The 20,412-nt window shown below is 42.3% G+C and overlaps 1 protein-coding gene across 18 annotated transcripts in view; it reads right to left on the bottom strand.

Moving 5' to 3' along the window:
* The window catches only part of HUWE1 (HECT, UBA and WWE domain containing E3 ubiquitin protein ligase 1), a 165,086-nt gene that overhangs the window by 17,530 nt on the left and 127,144 nt on the right, over positions 1 to 20,412 (bottom strand). For 14 of the 18 annotated variants that reach the window (XM_081808807.1, XM_081808803.1, XM_081808815.1 and 11 more), the window contains 17 exons: positions 19,645 to 19,790; positions 19,154 to 19,220; positions 17,995 to 18,209; positions 14,428 to 14,639; positions 13,363 to 13,545; positions 10,594 to 10,766; positions 10,092 to 10,240; positions 9,265 to 9,340; positions 8,327 to 8,425; positions 7,606 to 7,739; positions 7,250 to 7,418; positions 5,688 to 5,916; positions 4,856 to 5,034; positions 4,482 to 4,571; positions 4,178 to 4,332; positions 2,531 to 2,576; positions 792 to 1,079 (listed from right to left, as the gene is read on the bottom strand). In XM_081808807.1, coding sequence (XP_081664933.1) covers positions 792 to 1,079; positions 2,531 to 2,576; positions 4,178 to 4,332; positions 4,482 to 4,571; positions 4,856 to 5,034; positions 5,688 to 5,916; positions 7,250 to 7,418; positions 7,606 to 7,739; positions 8,327 to 8,425; positions 9,265 to 9,340; positions 10,092 to 10,240; positions 10,594 to 10,766; positions 13,363 to 13,545; positions 14,428 to 14,639; positions 17,995 to 18,209; positions 19,154 to 19,220; positions 19,645 to 19,790 — 2,610 coding nt within the window. The remainder of the gene's footprint in view (positions 1 to 791; positions 1,080 to 2,530; positions 2,577 to 4,177; positions 4,333 to 4,481; positions 4,572 to 4,855; positions 5,035 to 5,687; positions 5,917 to 7,249; positions 7,419 to 7,605; positions 7,740 to 8,326; positions 8,426 to 9,264; positions 9,341 to 10,091; positions 10,241 to 10,593; positions 10,767 to 13,362; positions 13,546 to 14,427; positions 14,640 to 17,994; positions 18,210 to 19,153; positions 19,221 to 19,644; positions 19,791 to 20,412) is intronic. The other 4 variants (XM_081808817.1, XM_081808818.1, XM_081808822.1 and 1 more) reach the window with 2 other exon arrangements.

Here is a 20,412-nt window from a genome sequence, read left to right as displayed (position 1 = left end):
CTACGCCTTAAGGTTTTTCCAGAGCAAATCACAGGCAGCATGGTACAGAGCAGGAATAGCAAACAGGTTTCAATTTACCCTGTTGGAACACTGCTGAGAAGAATTCTGAGGCCCCACTTCAAACCAGTGGGAAATAGTGCCATGAGATAAATCGTGTTTGCCAGGATGGGAGAGCTGTGTGTGGGTGGGTGGGTCATGTGCTTGCCATCCCTGAAGGATGCTGAAGGAGAGCAAGCTTTAAAATCACAGAGATCTGGATTTTTATCTTAGCTCAATCACTTACTGAATAGTCTTGGGCTAGTAATTTCACATGCGTTTCAGTTTGTTCATGGAGATAACACTACCTACTTTGGAGGGTTGTTTTTGTTTTTCAAAGTTTACTTCTTTATTATTTTTTAAAGTAATCTCTACCCCCAATGTTGGGCTCAAACTCACAACCCCGAGATCAAGAGTTGCTACATGCTCTTCCAACTGAGCCAGCTGGGTGCCCCAGGAAGGTTGTTTTTAAAGAAGTAACAGGCCTGCCATGATAGCCCAGGAAAAGTGATTATCTCAATAAACTGTTGGCATCATCACCTGTATCATTAGACATTCAGATATATGATCACTTGAGTCCACAGAAAAGAAACCTCAACTTTAGCTAAGAAAGCAAATGTGCAAGCTGAGATCCTACTCTGAGGACCCGAGCTGCTATTATTTAAGGAGAGTAAAGAGAAACTCCAAAGATGTCCATTCTTCCCTCCTGTTATATCACCTCTCACCCACCACCCAAACCTTGAAATTCTACTCACTTATAGTAGGAGCTGGGGACAACTCCATCTGAGTCGTTTCTGCTTCTCCACTTGGCCTTGTGGGGCCCAATTCCTCTGGCTCTACAGGCATCAATAGCTGTGTAGAGCTACCCCCTTCTCCAGCTGGGGACTGCAGCTCTTGAGGAATCTCTCCCAAGGCTGGTGGGGGTGGGAGTGTTTGTTGCTGTTGTGAGGGCTGCAGAGTGACAAGGGTGTCCTTGGACTCAGATGTAGCTGCATCAGTTGAAGATGGGGTTGTTGGGTAGCTGTCAGGCATAGGAGTCCCATCTTTCTCGGAAAGAATAACAATGGGGGTGTTAAGGGACAATCAGCCAAGAACCTAGGGAGCCACTCAATCAGCACATGTGGCCTGACAAGTATCCCCTCCCCACCCCAACCCCCAAGTGTTCCTAGGAACAGCTTGTGGCTGATCTGGTATACCCTGGATGAGGGCTAAGGCACAGTGCTATCTTAGTCTCAAGAACTGGAGTTCTGAATCTTTGTAGATCCTAAGAATTAAATCCTTTCTGTGCCCTGGGTGGAAGGGGAAAGAGTTCAAGTCACTTTATAATGTTATTCGCCTCACCCTAAATATCACCTATCCCCTTCCACCTCCCTTCCAGTCCTGATTATCCCAGGAACATCTACAACTCTGATGGAGGCAACAGTGCCAAGACTAAGTATGAATATGCCCACACCAGGGAAAGTAGTAAGTTGTATAGTTATCTTCTAATTGGGGCCTAAAATCCCTACCCCGCAACAATACAACTTACTACCTCACCCCGGCATGAGCAGAATCCTCTAGCAAGGGCAGCAGACAAAAAGCCATTTTACCTGATAACAGACCCTTTCGCTAAAGGCACCAGGACACCTACCACCCACTTACACTGCTTTAAAAAAAAAAAAAATACTGTGTAGGCTTTAGTATCGTCACTTTGCAATTCAAATGCCAAAGGAGACAGAAGGCATAGGGAAACAGAAGAAAGTTCTGAGGAAATAGGGGTGGGGGAGACATAATACCATGTGGATCAGTTATTAGAACCATGAAATAGCTGACATTAAGATTAGAAGGAGGAATACAAAACATACAGTAGTAATAACATTTTGCCCACAGATGCCAAAAATAGACTAACATCCCTAGACTTTTAGATTTCAAAGACTCACAAAGTTTATATAAAAAGGAAAAAATAGAAAGAGACTAACATTGGGTTACCAAACCTAGGTTTAGCCAAATAAGAAAGAATCCTGTCAATATCACTTAATAAAAATATTTTGATACTAAAGAACTAGGAAGGACATAATCTCTTAAAAACCAGTCCTTTAAATTGAATAAATTCAGCTTTCTGAAAAACTCATTAAACCCTCTTTATTTTGTTCATTTCCACTGAGGGCTGGCATTTGGGAACCACCGCCATCAGATATTCTCAGGAAGCAGCACCACACCACGGTGGTCACCAAAGGGGTAGGACACATGGCCTGGCTACACATGCCAGAATGCAGCACAGCATGATCAGAGTGAGACCCTGAACAGAGTACGTCGGAGGGGAAGTGTACCACCGTGGGAAAGACAGTAGACTGTATAGTTATCTCCAAGATGGGGTATGACCCTAAAACTATACAATCTACTACCTCATCCCACAGAGCACCAGTGTTCATCTTCAGCCCATCTGGGCCAGCTACTTGAAAGGGTCAGGAAAAAGAACCAGTTAGCAAGAAGGTGAAAAGGGGGGTAGAGTTACCTGAGAGGTTCTGTTCAGTGGAGTCATTTGTCTTAGATGCAGTACACTGGAAAAAGAAGGGACAGACCAATGTGGGACTTACGCAAACACATAAGACAGGGGTCAACTATAATAGCTACCCTCTCCCCACCACCCACATAAGCCACCTAGGAGTTCAAGGACCTGGATGAAAGATGAACATTTTAGTGTGCAAATGTATCTCTAATTTCTCTAATACATACTTGTGTTGAAGGATGGCTTGGGAACAAGGGAAAACTGCCAGGAGGCTGACTGAATAATGAGTTGGGCTGGGCAGAGAACATGACCTAAATACAATCATAAGACCAGCAAGAATTCCTCAAAGTTTCATTTCTATGTATTTCCCTTCTTCGGGCTCATTTTGTCCACTCCAGCTTTTTTTGTTTAAGATTTTATTCATTCATCTACTTGAGAGAGAGACCAGCGAGTGAGGGTGGAGGAAGAAGGGGCAGAAGTGGGAGGGAGAGGAACAAGCAGACTCTACCCTGAGTGCTGGGCTCCATCCTACAACCCCGAAACCACGACCTGAGCCGAAACCAAGAGTTGGACACTCAACTGACTGAGCCATCCAGGTGACCCAATTGTCCACTCCAGCTTTTAAAATCATATGCCAGGCTTGCTTATTTTCTATCCCTTTTCATGTGTTTGAAACAATGCTATTGTTTATCAGGTAAAACTTTCATACAAAAGTATTTGTTAAATCAAGTTTGTTATCCTAACTGAACATTTTCAAAATCCTCAATCTGACCTAACTGCTGAGTGGGATATAATAAAGTCTTTCACTCAAGTCTTTTAATTTTTTCGTATTTTTTTTTTTTTAAATTTTTATTTATCTGACAGACAGCGAGAGAGGGAACACAAGTAGGGGGAGTGGGAGAGGGAGAAGCAGGCCTCCCCCTGAGCAGGAAGCCCGATGTGGCGCTCGATCCCAGGACCCTGGGATCATGACCTGAGCTGAAGGCAGACACTTAACCAACTGAGCCACCCAGGCGCCCCAATTTCTTCATATTTCTATGAGCTTTTACTTCATATATTTTAAAGCTAGTATTGTTCAACTTCCCAGAAATTTCAAAATAGGTAGTTTCTTTCCAAACCAAAGTCATGCTAGAGATTTTACAAATTGGAAATCAAGCCTTAGAAAATGACATGTCGTGCTGGGGTTCAGAGCACGAGTATTTCCTGACTGAATCCTAAGCCTAACTTACCCAAATGATGGAATGGGGTCATCTTGGTAAGGATTCCCCACACTTGGTAAGTCAATCCACTTCCACTAAGTGAAGTGCAACCGAACCACCAAGAGCATGGGCATAATCAAAATCATTCTTCTTGTCTAGCTGCAGTCACTGAAGGTAGAGACTACACAGTGTGACTGGTAAGTCAGGAGCCACTCTGGTTCTTGCTCTAGTTTTCCCCAGCAAGAGACAGTGGAGAAATAATTTTCCCTCTGGGTTTGAATTCTTTCCCCTAAAAAACATGTGAATGTAGGGTGCATTTGGAATGAATCATTTCTCAGGTTCAATGTGAACATCTCAGGATTCCTTAATGACTGGTGCTATATGTATGCCAAAGCCATATGAAAGTAAAGGAAGACACAGCCAAAGATGAATCCTCCCAGCCCTTGCAAATCACCTGTGCACTCTGATCCCTGTTTTCCTTATCTTCTTTGCCTTTGTCAGTTATCTTTGTTTCTTCCTCAGCCAGTTGTTTCCTGCGTTTCTCCCGCCTTTCTTCCAGCTCCTCATCCCTCAGGAATTCCAGGTGATTAACAATGGGCACTTTAACAACTGGATCAAAGAGGCAAAAATCAGAGGTTGCTCAGGGGAGGTAGCCACGAGGCAGAGCTTGCAGCCAGAGAATGAGGGCAACAATTCCCATGCACTCATCCCAGCTGTGGAAGGTGCACTACTGCTCAGATAACCAAGCTGCCACATACCTGAAACACAGTCATGCATGCTCTCAGCATCAAGAACTTTGCATTCCTCTGTCCAGCGGGTCAGGGCTGTGGGGATGCTGGACAGGGTCCCTGTAGGGGAACAAAAGAGTGAGATTCTTGGCATGGTCATATGTCATCTGATCCAAAAATTGCCATATTTCTCTAACAGGACCCAAAGTCCATCACAAGGTTTGGCACATCACAAGTATCCAGAGATAGTGAAGGTTTTGTTCATCTTGGCTAAATTATCAAGTGGTTCTGGCTCCAATAAAATGTGGTTTCTCTAGGCAGGGCAGATATTGCTCTGTCTTCCCTCAGCAAGGAAAGAGTAGAATGTGAAAAACTGTACCCTCCCTTTTACCACACAAACTTGCCTGCTTGGCTGGTAGCTGTGCTCTGGTCATGGAAAAAGTCATCCAGCAGTTCATCATCAGATCTGGCAATGATGTGGACATCATCATTGCCTACCAGGAGGCGGGCTCGGCCACGGCTTTGTAGGGGAAGGCTGCTGCTCAGCTGAAGGATGTCAGCAGCAGCAGAAGGACCAAGCAACCTGTAGGGTGATGGTGGGGTGCCATGGTCACTGTAATTCATAGGGGGTCCTGCAATCTGTTATTGCGAGATCCTTTCTGTAACCTCTTGGAAATGCTTAACACTATTATGGACCTGATCACATTAAGCATAAATCTTTTTTTTTTAAACTTTTGTTTAAGTAATCTCTACACCCATCATGGGGTTCTAACTCATGACCCCAAGATCAAGAACTGCATACTCCTCTGACTAAGCCAGCCAGGTACCCTACTAGGCATAAATCTTAGTTACGTTTCTAACTACTCCATTAGTTTGCGAACTTTATTTGGGCTGAGGCTGCATATTATTCCATAGTTGTGTCATTGATAATGCCAGGCACTGTGTTAGGGTATATCACTCTTGTATACCCACTGTAGCCTGTACATTGACCATCATGACACCTATGTCCTTTTCCCTCATTTTAAAATTGTTTCTTCCACTAAACTCATAAGCCTGAGGGCAGAAATCCTGTCCTGTCTACATTTAAAGTGTTAAGTGCTTGGCACATGAGATGCTTCACTGATTGCTGAATGTATGCATAGGAGGACACTTAAGCAAAAAGACTGTGTTATACAATTTAGTATTCCCCAAAAGGCTGCACATACAATCCAAAGAAATGGGACAAATGTAACTCACCTCTGGAGTATAAGAGGAGGGTTGGGCTGGCGATTCCCAGGGTAATGAACGTGAATGGTATGGCCTGTATTGGCCGTCAGCTGCCTTAAGGTCCTCTGACTGCGCCCGATGCCCTGGGTGAGACGCGTTGTGGAGGAGCCACTGCCCAACGTCAGAGAACTGTGGTCTGCATGGCGTACCATCAGTGGGTGAGTGGTAGGGATATTTCCTGGGGATGGGGGGATGTCTGCTGCAAGGACAATATGTAAAGGGGTCAGTGCCAAAAAAAATCTCTTCCATGGTTGTTCCAACAGAACCATGTCTCCTGGGCCTTACTTCCTCACACGGAAACCTGAGCTTTGTCCTTTCTCCCTCATTCCCACGCCTCATCTATAATCACTGACACTACCATAGCTTATGCCACCATCTCTTACCTAGATATTTCAACAGCCTCCTAAATAGTACCTTCTCCCAATCCATTCTCCACACTATAGCCAGTGATGCTTCTAGGCCCCTCAGAAACATGCTACTCCCTCTACCTCGAAGACTCCGCTCCCCCTTCTTCACCTGCTCTTTTGTTCTTGGCCCAGATGTCACTTCCTCTGATTCTACAGATTGGCTTAATAATCCTTTTCTCTGGGTTTTCTTACCCATACTACAACGTAACGCCTGCTTACTTATAATTCCTAACAGACCATAAGCTCCTTTCACGGAAAAGGACTTTTCTTTTTCACTGCTGTATCCCGAGTACCTAGGAAACAGTAGGCACTCCTCAAATATTTGTTTAATTTACTAAACGAAGGGAGGCTCAACAAAAGGAAGACTGATGGAAATCACAAAAATGCAAAGAAAATCACAGAATAGAAGGCACCTTGAAAATTATGTAATACAACCCATTTTTTTTCTTTTAAAACTTTTCATTTACAGGTGACAAACTGAGGCTCAAAGAGGTAAGAGACTACTTGGCCAAGACAACAGACCAGAACAGTTCAGTATTTTCTGCTATATCATGCTTGTGATTTGGGGTCAAGACCTGCCTTCTCAAGACAGCTTGATTTTAAGAACTAGATGCTAAAAGCGAACTTTGACGTTGATGGGGGAGAAGGGAAGAGATTCTCTCTCTCCTCCGAAAAGATGCATCCTTGATGACCAGAGTGAATGTGCTCAAATCTACTCCCCAATGCCAAGCTCAAAGGTGTTCATCCAAACTCTCAAGATCCAGTGTTACAGACATAAGAGTTATTGATTGCCCTGTCACTGTAGCATGCACATGGGTGCCTGATGCAGTCAGCCTTGGTCTCACTTAAAAAAAATTCAAGCAAATCATCAAGTTGTCCAGGCTCTAAAATGGCTGCCTGTTTACTGAGGTGGAGAGAACAAAAGCAGCCTCTCACAATTCTTTCTTCTAAGTATACATTTATTGAGAGAGATGGATTCAGATATCCCTTGCCCCAGGAAGTCAGCATAGGAAAAGAAGTGCTGTCTGTATCAGATTGATAGCTGCTCTGGTTCACTGCTTGGCTTACCCTAGAGAAGGGTATAAGAATCAAGAGATAAAACCCAGCTGAGCCCCTGTATCTTACTAGCACTGGAGAACATGTTGTCAAACTCAATGATGAGATCATCCTCCCGGTCAAAGCGCTCAAATCGGACCAAGGGAGAAGCGTTCATATCAGGGTAATCCTCATCCAATTCCATTTCAGAGCCATCGTCGTCATCGTCTTCATCTCCCTCTTCACCTTCATCATCCTCCTTAAGGGGAAAATAGGAGATGGAGAATTGCTGGAGGTAAGGGTTTTCTGAAGTCTGGTGTCATGGCCACATTTGCACATGAGGGAGGGAGGCGCTGAGGCTAGCAACCCAGACTGTTGGTTTTCTCCAGCTCTGTGTTCCCATGGAAGAGGTTGTCTGAACCAGCCCAAACACAGTCCCCCCTCACCTGATCATCTTCCTCATCTTCCTCCTCCTCCTCCTCTTCATCCTGACTATCATCCTCATCCTCGTTACTGCCACTGCTGTCCTCTTCCTGAGTGTGCTCCTCCTCATCCTCAGGGTCCAGGATATTCATGGAATCTAAAACAAAGGGAGCACATTGGAGGACTATACTGAGTAGCTAGCAAACAGGCTACTGTGCAGGCCGGCAGACTGAGTGGGAAGGCGATGGGGTATCTGACTCTAGGAGAGGAAGAACCAGATCTGGGGTGATGTACAGACTTAGTGAGCCAGCCCTGATTTCCTGAGAGTGCCAATCAACGCATCAACACGCTGAACAGGGTGGCTGAATGTGGAGGCTGGCTACAGGGTAGTGCTTCAGGAGCCATGGTCTAGGACTTGGCCAAGTCTGCTGGTGCCCCCTTGCCTTTCCAGCCCTACTTTGCTATTGACTGCATCCTGTTGGTAAGAGGGAATCTGGAGCGATGATAGCAGGTGGGTGAGAAGAAAGCGAACCAAGTAAGAAGTGACAAACTTTTGGGCAAGCAGTAGTAACATGTTATTTGAAAAACTGGCTGAGGATAAAGTGGATGGTGTATGTCAGCGCATGCAGACAGATGCTTCCTTATTCTGCACATGTGGGCAGCTGCCTCCAGGAAAACCCTAGTGTAGTGTCTGTCAGACGTGCAGGGCAAGAAGGGAGGCCTTTCTGGCCTCGGCACTCTCACCTTCTCGGTTGGCCTGCAAGGTGGAAGCTTGGCTGAGGTTGGAAGGAGCTTCATCCATCAGCACGTCCTCTTGTGATTCATCCTCTCCACTTCTGCTCACTGAAGGTTACAGAGCAGAGCCTTCACTGAACAACAGAGGACTTCCCTTTCCAGATTGGGTGCGCCTAGAGTAGCTATGTACACCCAGCAGATATCCACTTTTTTTTTTTTTTTTTTTTGGATGAGGGAGAAGACCTATGTTCTCTGCTGTCGACTAGCTAGGTGAGCTTGGCCAGTCACTTTACCTGTCTGAGTCTCAGTTTCCTCATCTGTAAAATGGGATGATCACATCTGCCCTGCCAATCCCACTAATTGTGAAACCACAGAGGATAATGGGTGTGAAAAAACCTTGTCAAATTTAAGAATACATGTCTACTTCCGTTTATCCTTTGATTTCCTTTATCAGTAAAATAAAAACAAGTAACACATAGACCCTTGGAACCAGGTGACAGTAGGGTACTTTTGCCGTTTTCCCTTTGAGTTGTAAAAAGGGCCACCCTTAGGGAATGATCACTCTTTTTACACTACTGAGACTCAGAGGCGGAAAGCCCCTGGATTTTGCTGAAAAACTGAAAGGAAAGCGCTTTCTCACCCTACAGCCTCTAAAGCCTCCTCTAGGCTTCCATGAATAACACTCTTGATGTGCCTCATGTATCATCTATACTGATGGCCACCCCCTCCACCTCCCCCACACAGGCAACGCTTCAGACCTGCCACCACAGGTCTGTAGATGGTTTGTGAATTTCTCATCTGTAAGACCATCAACATCAAGACAAGCAGCAATCTAGGCTGGCTATGAGCCCTTAGGCAGAGCTGAGCAAGCAGATGATGAGAAAAAGGGTCCTCCCAAGAGAGACTGAGGCAAAGGAAGAGGCTATACTCAGTTCTGGGGCTCTCACCTATAATTGTACTGTTCCCAGATCCGCCATCCCTCTCAAGCAACTCATCTATCAGGTCCTCCAGCTCATTCTCAACCTGGAGAGAAATAGAACATATATATGGATGCACACAAGTCTATCATTGTGCTAGCACGGAAACCCTAAAAAAAGCCAGCAAGGGAGTATATATTTCTAGGATAACGTGTGACAGAGCATGTTGCATAAAACACCACACATTTGGTGCTAAGAGCACAGAAACTACCATGTGCTGCCAATCCACACTCAGACTGTCCTTCAAATGGATTCATCCCAGTTACCTCAGACCAGGTTAGTCGTTATACTATCCAGGAATACATGCAGATCTCCTCAGAGCTAGCAGCTTAGGACTGTAGGCCCCATTTCTTACCACTGCAGCTCCAGAAATTACAATGCTTTCTTTAGGGTCTTTAGAAAATAGCCGTTTGAATGCTCCAGTGAGACCAGGTGCTATAGGCACAACAGTGATGTTAAGGAGTTTCCATTAATGACCAGAGCCAAATAAATCAAAGAGCTTGGGCCCAAAGGACTCAGGCCAGTTTTCTACTTCCACATTTCACCTGTGCCTAAGTTTTCCTCTTGGGATCTATTCCATTTCATAGTACATGGATGGCATCCTGGCCCTGCCCCCGCCCCTCATTTAATACAATTCAAACACATTTACTGAGCATCTACTACTAAGCGTATCATCTGTGCTCCTCTGCAAAACAGACAGCATTGAGGCAAAGATCTAAAGTACTCACCCACCCACACCGCTTGGGGGTTTGGTTCAGCGCCGCAATAGGGGTATGCTGGGTGATCTGCCTCCCTACCTGCATCTCTTGTGAACTGAGCACCTCAGGCTGCCCAGCAATCACCACTGAGTCGGTTTCAGCCTCCCCATCCATGATATCCCCATCTGCCACCTCTGTCTGAGTGACATCATGATCCTCCTCCTGCACTTCTGCTTCCCCAGGCTCGCCTGAAACAATCAACCAACCAGCAAAATAATCAAAGGGTGCCTATGTGCAGGGCACCATGAGGCAAGCATGAAGACAATAAGGTCCCTTCCCTGGGCAATTTACAAGTTCTCAGAAAATAAATGAATGGGTGACAAAGGAAAAGACAAGGCTACGTGTGAGGATAGCCAAATAAGGCTGCAATTTTAAGGAATTCTTTGTGGGGCAGATTCCCACGCCACTATGACAGATCTCTGGAAGGCCAGCAAGTTCCCAGGGAAACAATACCAAGCCAGAACAGTTGTGATGCGATGCGCCCACAAAATAGCTATGCCCACCCAGCCAGCTCTCCAGTCCATTGGCTCTGATTCCCTACCTGGGTCCTGCTGGTTGCTATTGGAGTCCTGAGCAGCTCCTTGGGCATCCTGCTCAGACTTGCTCTTGCTAGAAGCACTCTTGCTGCCAAAAAGGCTACTGGGCTGGTTCACAATTCGGGAAAGTGTTTCCAAAGGCTTCAAAGCAGCATTGACTGTGTTAGCCATGTTTGGACTGAGATAAAGCAAGATACAGAGATGGACTTAGCACAAAAATCCACACTAAAAGGAACCAAGGCTCATCAGAGTAACTGATTCCAGGGATGGGGCATGGAGGGTACAAGGTGAGTCTGGGACATCTTGTTGTGCCAGAGGCTTTAAAAAATTAATGGGTCATCATTACCACAGGCCAAATTTGAGATCATTGAAGTATCAAAAATAATGATGGTAATGGTATTACATTAAATATAGAAAGAATCTGCAGCCACAGGGATACAAATAGGCAGAAGGAAATCTTCACTATAAAAGAATGCCTGCCTGCTAATAAACAGCAATTAGAAAGTCAGAAATCATCACTTTTCAAACAGCAATATAAGTGGTCCAGGCAAAGATCACCAATAAATGCTAAAACTATGGAGTTAAAAATCTTCAGGGCATAGGATATTCATATAATCTTCATGTGAACTCAAAGCATCACCTCATAAAAAACTTACTAAGTACAAAGGGGGACAGCTAACCTTTAACTATGTGATCAAATTCAGCATTACCAATAATGGGACAAATTAGCATTATGTGTCTCCTGTGATGTACCAATAAGGGCAAACATCACCTATGTACTATTCATGCTGGAAAGTTTAACCTGAACCTAAATATAAGGAAGCATTGGACAAATCCAGACTATGGAATATTCTACAAGACATTTGGCCTTCTGGATTCTTCAAAACAGTCAAATGTCATAACAAGAGACATGTGACAATCAAATGCAATTAGTGATGCTCATTGGATCCTGGATCAAAACACTCTACCCTCAAGGTGTAATACTTAGAATAACTGGGGATATTTGAATATGACATACAAATTGAGTACTGTTACATCAATGGTAAAATTTCTTAGATGTGATGATATTCTAGCCATGTAAAGGAATGTTTATTTTTAGGAGACACATGCTGAAGTATTCACAGGTTAAGCATCATGTTGTTTGCAATGAACTTCAAATGATTCAGCTCCTAAAAGGGAGAAGGAAGGGGGAACTCAAGCAAATAGGACAGAAATGATAACCACTGGTTAATCTAGATGAAACATACAGTGCTCACTCCTGAGTTTGAAATTTTTAAAAGTTTTAAAAAAATTGATGAGCTTGTATCAAAAGGACAAAGAAGTCAACCTGAGGAGGCCCCATGGGCCAAATGTATAATGAAAAAGAATGACTGCAGTGATCCAAATAATTCAATCACTGATTAAAAAAATCAGTGAAAATAGAAAATCGAAAGCCAGAGAAAGTTGCATTTGAGGTGGTGATTAAATCTATTGATTACTCTAAAAATTGGTGACTTAAGAAAAGAAAGTTTTTAGCCTGCCTTTTCAGTAGGAACTGTATTTCAGGGTAACCAGACCCCCCACCCCCTTGAACAGGGACTTTTGTCACACAAAAATGTGAGCTAATAGTGTAGAAGGAATGACAGAAATTATAAAGTTGTCATTGATAATCCCCGAAGAAATTGGCACAGGAGAGGATTATCAGTTAGTGTTAAGATCATTAATTAGGTATATGGCTGACAGGAAATCAAACATTTATACAGTGCCAAAATACTAACAGATTACTTTCTAGTAAGAAAGGGGAAAATATAACAGTACGATGATGATTATCACTCTAGTAGTCAATTTTACCATGATTTTTGATAGTTCAAAGAGATGTGTCTCCCCATGACAGAGTATGAGATACGTATCATTTATGATATATCTTAACCAATAATTTTAAATTGCTCCATTAAGCTTCTAGATCTAATTAGAAGTTTAGAGAAAACAGGGAGTAAAGGAACAAGTTAAACGACACTGCAATGGACCAAATCGAGAAGGCAAAACATTCTGTAGGACAGCAGGCCTGATCACCTCAATAAATTAGTGTTACTAATAGAAATAAAATGAAGATTAAAAAAATTAAGGTTCTGTGTTAGAATAACAGAGATTCAGAGAACATAACCAGATGTAATGCAAGGTCTGTAACTAGATTCTGGTTTGGACAAAAATTTTTGAATATAGATTTGGGCATTATATAGGATGAAAAATTACTTATACCAGAAGGTAGAGATAGTAACTGAAAAAAAAAAAAAAAAAACACACCCAAAAAACCCTAACCCAACCCAGGTTACACAACAGCATATATAGTATCGTTTTAGTAAAAAAAAAATACATTTTGTATGTATGTGAAGAAAACCACTCAGAGATATGTGGTAAGGTAACAGTGATATCTGAGTGGCAGAAATATGGTATCTATTTTTGTTCATCTGTAGTTCTCATGATACACATATAATCTTATAATAATAGGTTATTTTAATTAAGGTGGGGGAAGCTTGGGAAAAAAATTATTCATATAGTCCAACTCTTGAGTTTGCAGCAAATGAGAAAACTAAGGCCTAATGTAAGGCAAGTGCCTTGCTTAACCACAATACTAAGAACTCAGGTTCCCACCTATATCCAAACTTTTCCTATCACATTGGTGGCTCACTACTCATCTGACGAGGATACAGAAAATATAAGCAAATGAAGAAATAAAAGCAGCATGACTAAAGAGAGGGCAAAAGCCTGTAGCTGGAGTTCAGGAATAATTTTACCTGGACAGGTCCAGGCTGTGAGGCACTCTTGCCAGGTCATTAACCAGTCCCTTCTTTAGGAAGAGTCGAATGATGTTGTTCATGCCGTTGTGCTGGGTCTTGGCTGTGGCACTGCTGTAGAAGCTGGAGGTGGAGGGGCAGGACTCCATGATAGTACTGATGATACACATCACTGCCTGAAGCCTGGGAGAGAAGTTTAACACCTCTATCATATGAATACTGCCTGTTCTTTGGTGTCTTCACTAACTTGCCTCGGATAACCCTCCTGTGCCCTCAGTGTTTCCTTCTGGAAGTAACACTGAAACAGGTGAGAGCTCACTCCCTGAGTGGTAGCATTCTTAATTTTCTTTACACTAATTTATTTTTTTAATTTTTTTTTAAAAAAAAAAATTTTTTTTTAAGATTTTATTTATTTGAGAGAGAGAGAATGAGAGACAGAGAGCATGAGAGAAAGGAGGGCCAGAGGAAGCAGCAGACTCCCTGCTGAGCAGGGAGCCCGATGTGGGACTCGATCCCGGGACTCCAGGATCATGACCTGAGCCGAAGGCAGTCGCCTAACCAACTGAGCCACCCAGGCGCCCCTATTTTTATTTTTTTAAAGATTTATTTGACACAGAGAGAGCGACAGTGAGAGAGGGAACACAAACAGGGGGAGTGGGAGAGGGAGAAGCAGGCCTCCCGTGGAGCAGGGAGCCCGATGCGGGGCTCGATCCCAGGACCCTGGGATCATGACCTGGGGCGAAGGCAGACGCTCAACAACTGAGCCACCCAGGCGCCCCTCTTTACACTAATTTAAAAAGTGAGACTGAATACCCTGCTTAACTTCTTCAAGACCTCAGAAGTATAATGAAAACATCCCTTTGCTTTTTTCTCTAAGCTGTACCCTCCTCCAAATGTAATCAGCACTCTAGGTATTTGGAAGCACTAGAACTATTTGAGAGGACCAGAGAATACACAGTGCCAGTGGGACCAGAACTCTTGTTCAAGTGCAAGGAATCCCATGGACAAGGAATGGAGTAAGGGGATGCTATTGGTTATTAGCACTACGTCAGGCATGGATTTTACCTGGCATGTTTCTCTGTACTCTCAGCCATAGCCAGTGCCCGTCCCAGGGCTGCTTTTACTTCATTCACAAGGGCCACTTGGGCATCTGTGCCACTCCCTGCAGCAGCCAGGCTTGCGAGGAATAGGCGGGCCAGGGCAGGTGTGTCCTTGTCTTCTGCATTCTGGGTATGTGGGAGGAGGTGGTCCAGAACAAAAGCTAGCACACTGCAGTCCTGAAAAGTCATTAATCATGACATTTACTCACAAGCATTATTATGCCATATTGTCTGCATATCAACAAGGTACAAATACACAAAGTTGATCCTTGAAGTCATCCAGTCAGTGATTATCAGGTCTACTTTATAGATGAGAAGACCAAGGGTTGAAGGTACAAGCTAAGTGAGTAGCAAATCCAGATTTTATGCTTTTAAATCCCATTCATTTCTCACTACACAGTTTATGCACCTTTATTTACATGTCACTTGGTATTTCTCAAAACATTTATATGTGTGATATTTGATGGAACTGTTCACAGTAAACCTATAGAACAGTTAAGCCAAGTTCAATATTTTCCCCATCTGACAGATGGGTAATCTGAGGCCCAAAGAAACATGGCCTGCACAAAAAACTTAGCCAATGGCAAGGATTCAAATCTTGATTCATAATTGAGTGCTGTAATTCCTTCAGTATTCAATTAAATTGTAATATTTACCGATACCTACAATATGCTAAGGACTCTGGACTAAAAATTGGCAGGAGTTGAAAGAGAAACAGCACACAGATATGGATATGCAAACATATTTAATGCACAGTTATACAAAATAGCAAAAAAGGCCCAACAAGGGAAGGAAATTAAGTGAGACTTGTTCCTTCTCTCTAACAACGATTTCTGCCCTGGTAATTCCTTATATTAGAAAGGAACTTAGTTCTGTTGTCATTCAAGCAGATTTTAGAATTAGAAAGAGATGATGGCTGCACAACAATGAATGTACCCAATGCAACTCAACTATACACTTTAAAATGCTTAATTTTATGTAAATTTTGCCTCAATAACAAAAAAGCACTGAAGAATTCTAAAGTCTGGATAATTAGATAAGGTGACCTGGTTAAGATGGAGCTTATTAGAAATAAAAATTCCCCAGTAATGAATAAAATATAAAATTGTATAAATATGTTATAGGACATTATTAGTAAAAACTGGAAAAAAAGCTTTGCAATTTGGGAAAGCAGTATGATGTAGTAAAGAGACTTGGATTTGTAATTAGAGACCTGGGTTCCAATTCTAATCCTGCTCCTCTGCAGCTGGCTTTGAGCAAGCTAATCTTTCTGAGCCTTCTCTACTTCTCCGTTAAGGGTAGCAATACCAATAACCTTCCAGTGCTGAGGTAAGGATCATCAATTGCATTTGTAAAGCACTGGTGGAGTACCCAGTACCACAAAGTCACATGACACATATTAAACACACACTTAATAAATTTGCGATTAAAAGCTTTGAAATAAAATGCCTAATGTATATTTAATACACATAATTCCACAAAAGACTTATATCCAGAATATGTAAATAATTCAATAGAAAACAAGAATACAAGACTTGGACTCGTCACAGGAGAATATCCAAATGGCCAATAAAGACAGGGATATATTAACCACAATGCAATACCACTACAAATCCATTAGATCAGCTAAAATGAAAAATGAGAAAAATACCAAGTGTTAGCAAGGAGGTGAAACAACCTGAACTCCCATATGCTGTGCTTGGTGATAATATAAATTGACACAACCACTCTGGAAGACTTTTGGCGCCATTTGCTAAAGCTGAAGACACTAGCAATTCTATTCCTAGGCATATACCACCTAACAGAAACATAACAGTTGATCCTTGAACAACACGGGTTTGAACTGTGTGGGCCCACTTATACGCGGATTTTTTTTGATAAAGTACCATACTATAAATAGATTTTCTCCTTATGATTTTCTTAATCACATTTTCTTTTCTCTAATACATATAACCATACAAAGTATGTGTTAATTGACTGTTTAGGATATTGGTAAGGCTTCTGGTCAACAGGAAGCTACCAGTGAAGTTTTTGGGTAGTCAAAAGTTATATGCAGATTTTCAATTGCATACATGGAGGGGGGAAGGGGGTGGGGTGTCGGCAACCTTAACACCCCGTGTTGTTCAAGGGTCAACTGTATACGCTCACCAAGACATGTGTAAGAATGGACTGTAGCAACACTACTTTAATACCTGTAAATGGAAAACTACCCAATTATCTATCAGCACTAGCATGGATAAGACTGTGTTACATTCACACAGTGGAACTCTATACAGCAAATAAAACTACAGCCGCACAGAAAAATGAATCTTACAAACATCTTAAACAAAAGAATCCAGACACAAAGGAGTATGTACTATAAGATTCTATTTATATAGAGTGCAAAACTAATCTATGGCAATAGAACTCAAGATAATGGTGACCTTATGGAAGCTTAAAGGGGAGGGGAAGATGTACAAAGGCATGAAGGGGTAAGCTTTTATGGTATCTGTAACATTTTAATTTGGGTAATGGTCACCCAAGAAAAACTGATGAATTATTCAGGAATTGTGTATTTTTGTATGTATTTTAAAAACTTGGATTAAAGTCTAAATAGCTTAAAAATGGCAGCTGCTTTCTTATTCTTTGCCTGCAACATTATTGTCCCCACTCTCAGACCCTTTACTGCTTACTAACCATAAAATTACAATGTGACCCCCCCCCCCAAAACAAGGTCCACTTTATGAAAAACAAACAAAACAAAACAAAACCTCCCTGGGCACCCCTCTTACATATATAGGAACATGATCCAGTTTCTTAAAGTGTCCTCTCACTTGAAAAATCTAACTTAAAGATAATTCCCTATCAGGACATATAAAATATGACTTCATTCTTTCTCATAGCTCTGATAGACATTTAGGCTTTCCTTATATTCCACATTACAACTACTACTAACCACATCAGTTGTCTCTGCACGGGTGTGAGTATACTGGAAGATAAACACCCATATTCTTGTGTATTTGGCTTATTCTACTGTCCCCTAGACACCCTTATGCAGACAAACCACAGATACTTTTCAAATTCTACCTTCACTCTTCAAACCATTTCTTCTTCTAACATAAAAGGAATAGAAAACCCACACAACAACGAGTCCTTGATTTTGTCTTCGTCTTCCAATTCTTGTCTATTTCTACCTTTAAAACATCTCCTCAACTCACCCATTTTTTCCTGCAACTTCACCAAGATCCTGTATTACCTAGATTGCTATCTAGATCAGATTCTTAATTGGTTTGACTCCAAACCTTGCCTTTTGCAGTCGCCACACTGCAGACCAAGTGGTTTTCTACGAAACAAATAACAAATGGCACCAACTCACTCCCCGTAATGAGCCTGATAGCACATCACTGGAAAACGCCTAGCTTCTTCAATGTTATTGCAAGAGGCCTCTGCCTTGCAACACTGGGCTAGCATGCATAGGTTCCTAGCAAAGTGTCTGACACATTTGTATCCAAATGATGACAGTATAAAATCTTAGGCAGATTGGAAATATTACCTCTTTGATCAGCTCAGACTGGCCCACAGTGTAGCTGTAGTTGGCAATCAGGGTAGCAATACCAACATAGGACCTCACCAACTCTGCCAGAAGACGAAGAATAGTGGAGGTGGGCATTAAAGGTTTGCTGCCCTTGCCTTTCTGCTTGCCTTCCTCAGAGGCCCGGTCCCCTTCTTTCTCTTTCTTCCCATCCCGAGACTCCTCTGGAGTTGATGCTGTTGAGAAAGAGCCAAACTCTGGTTTAATTTCATACTGAAATATTGGCAAACATCAAGCCTCATGTGCAAAGAGAATATTACTTCTCCACTTTAGGACACTGGTACAAACTGAATGTCCTCATCACAAGGCAGTGGAAGGACAGATAGCTAGGATGACAGGTCTCAGACATAATACGTAGATATAGTACAGTAGGGAGGCTATGTTCACGTATCTTCTGTCACTCCCCTTCTTTTACACATAATTTTATGCTCCAGAAATACTGTACTAATAGCTCTCCCAAAGATGCCTTATGCACTCTTTTACCTTTTCCTTCCCACATGTCTCCCTGGCACATATTTACTTATCTAGCTTAGCTCAAAAGCTGATCTCCTCTATGAATGCTTTCCTGTCTCATCCAGGAATACTGAGATGCTATTATATCACGTGCCCTCTATACTTTATCCCAGCATGCCTCCATTCCAGCAGTTGTATCAAGTACAATTGTCTCCTTGCTTAGATCTCAAAGATCTTCCCTATCCAAGAAGCAGCAGCTCTTGGAAGCTTCCACATGACATTTCTCTAATTGTTGGCTAAGCAGCCAATGGGCTCTGATGACACTGCTAGAAGGCAAGAATCTACCACACAAACCTTAGAGCTAGAATTGTGTCACTGGCACCAAAGCTCTATAAACCAGCATGAAAGCCAACAAAATATATGGGGTGGTTTAAAGAGTAGATCTGAAGGATCTTACCATAGAAACCATTACTTGGTTAAATCACAGTTTTATTAATTTTAGCATATAGAAATCCTTTATTTACAGAACACTGAGCTCACTCTTGAGAAAAGTTCACTTGGACAAGTAAATGCGAAAATTATGCCTACATTCCCATACCCCCTTGCCCAGGATACCCAGTTTCTTTGTCCTCTCGAGAAATAAGAATGAGAGAAAGTAAACCATTACCTTCTCCTTGGGATGTCCCAGATGTGGAAGTCTCAGTGGAGGCACCATCTGCAGCAAAGACCTGACTCTATGGAAGAAGAATACTCCTGAGCCATTATTAATTTCAAAGACAGTTGTCCCTAAATGGTAGGATCCCTTCCCAGGGTACTCATTGTGAATGCTACAGATTCTCTTTGGCTGATCTTTTAATCACCTTTACCTGTTATATACTATAATCTGTGGGAAGCCATCATTATAAACAGTGACTGGGAGAATGGGGAGCAGGGGCAGAGGAAAATGAGAATGAAAAATGAATTTAAGGAAATGTTTCCAATCCAAACAGAGAAAAATCCCAGGGACACCTTAAATTTATCTTCATTTACAGGCCACAGATAATTTACAGGTATATCAAAATTAATACCTTTGAAATTTCTGTAGCATAACCCTAAATACGGAGAGAACATATAGGTATCGGAAAGGGAAAAGGAAACAGGAGGTTGGAATTGACTTACATTAATGGAAAAACCTGACTGTGTATCAAAGTCACTGCTCTGACGAGTAAGTGACCGGTACTGCTGGTATACATCATCCCCCATGTCTTGTAGGAGTTGGCCAACCTCTTGGGTCATACCCCCAGGTTTAGGGTCAGATTTCTCTGCTAGAAAAACAAACAAACAAAAACAAAACTCATTTGTAACTGTGCAATGTTAATGCCTATTTGGCAGCTTGGTCAATTTCACTCCAACTTACTATGACTATTTATATAGTGATATTGCCAGGCTTTCACTTAAGAGGAGAAATGTAGTATAACCAAGAGAGCATGGTTGAAAGGCTCATTCTTTCACTAACTAGTTTTGTGACCACAGGCAATTTACTTTCCTCAGCTGTCACTAAGCTTAAATGAACATAGCTGGCATTATGCCTAATGCAACGGAGATCAATAAATGGCTGCCCTAGCTATAATTATTTTTTGGGGTGGGGGAGGATATATGAGGTGGAATAAAGGTTCTGTGGTTGTAGAAGAAGCAAGGAGCTATGGATCAGAGTGCTGAATGGATGAAAAGCACCAAAGACTCAGATTTTCTTGACTTAGTAAAGACTATATTCATCAATTTTTGGCAATTCTGTGGGACCTATCAAATAAATATGTCCCAAATAAAATCCAGAAGGATATGATGGGAATGAAAACTAGGTTCCAAGTAATTCATTCATGACTTTCCCAGTACTTACAAACAGCACCTTAGCTAGAAATAAAGGTGGATTGGGATGGTGCTCTCATA

The sequence above is a fragment of the Leptonychotes weddellii genome, chromosome X, assembly GCF_054177405.1.
Source record: "Leptonychotes weddellii isolate Sample4059 chromosome X, ASM5417740v2, whole genome shotgun sequence".
NCBI lineage: Eukaryota > Metazoa > Chordata > Mammalia > Carnivora > Phocidae > Leptonychotes > Leptonychotes weddellii.
This window is presented reverse-complemented; position numbering and strand designations above follow the sequence as displayed.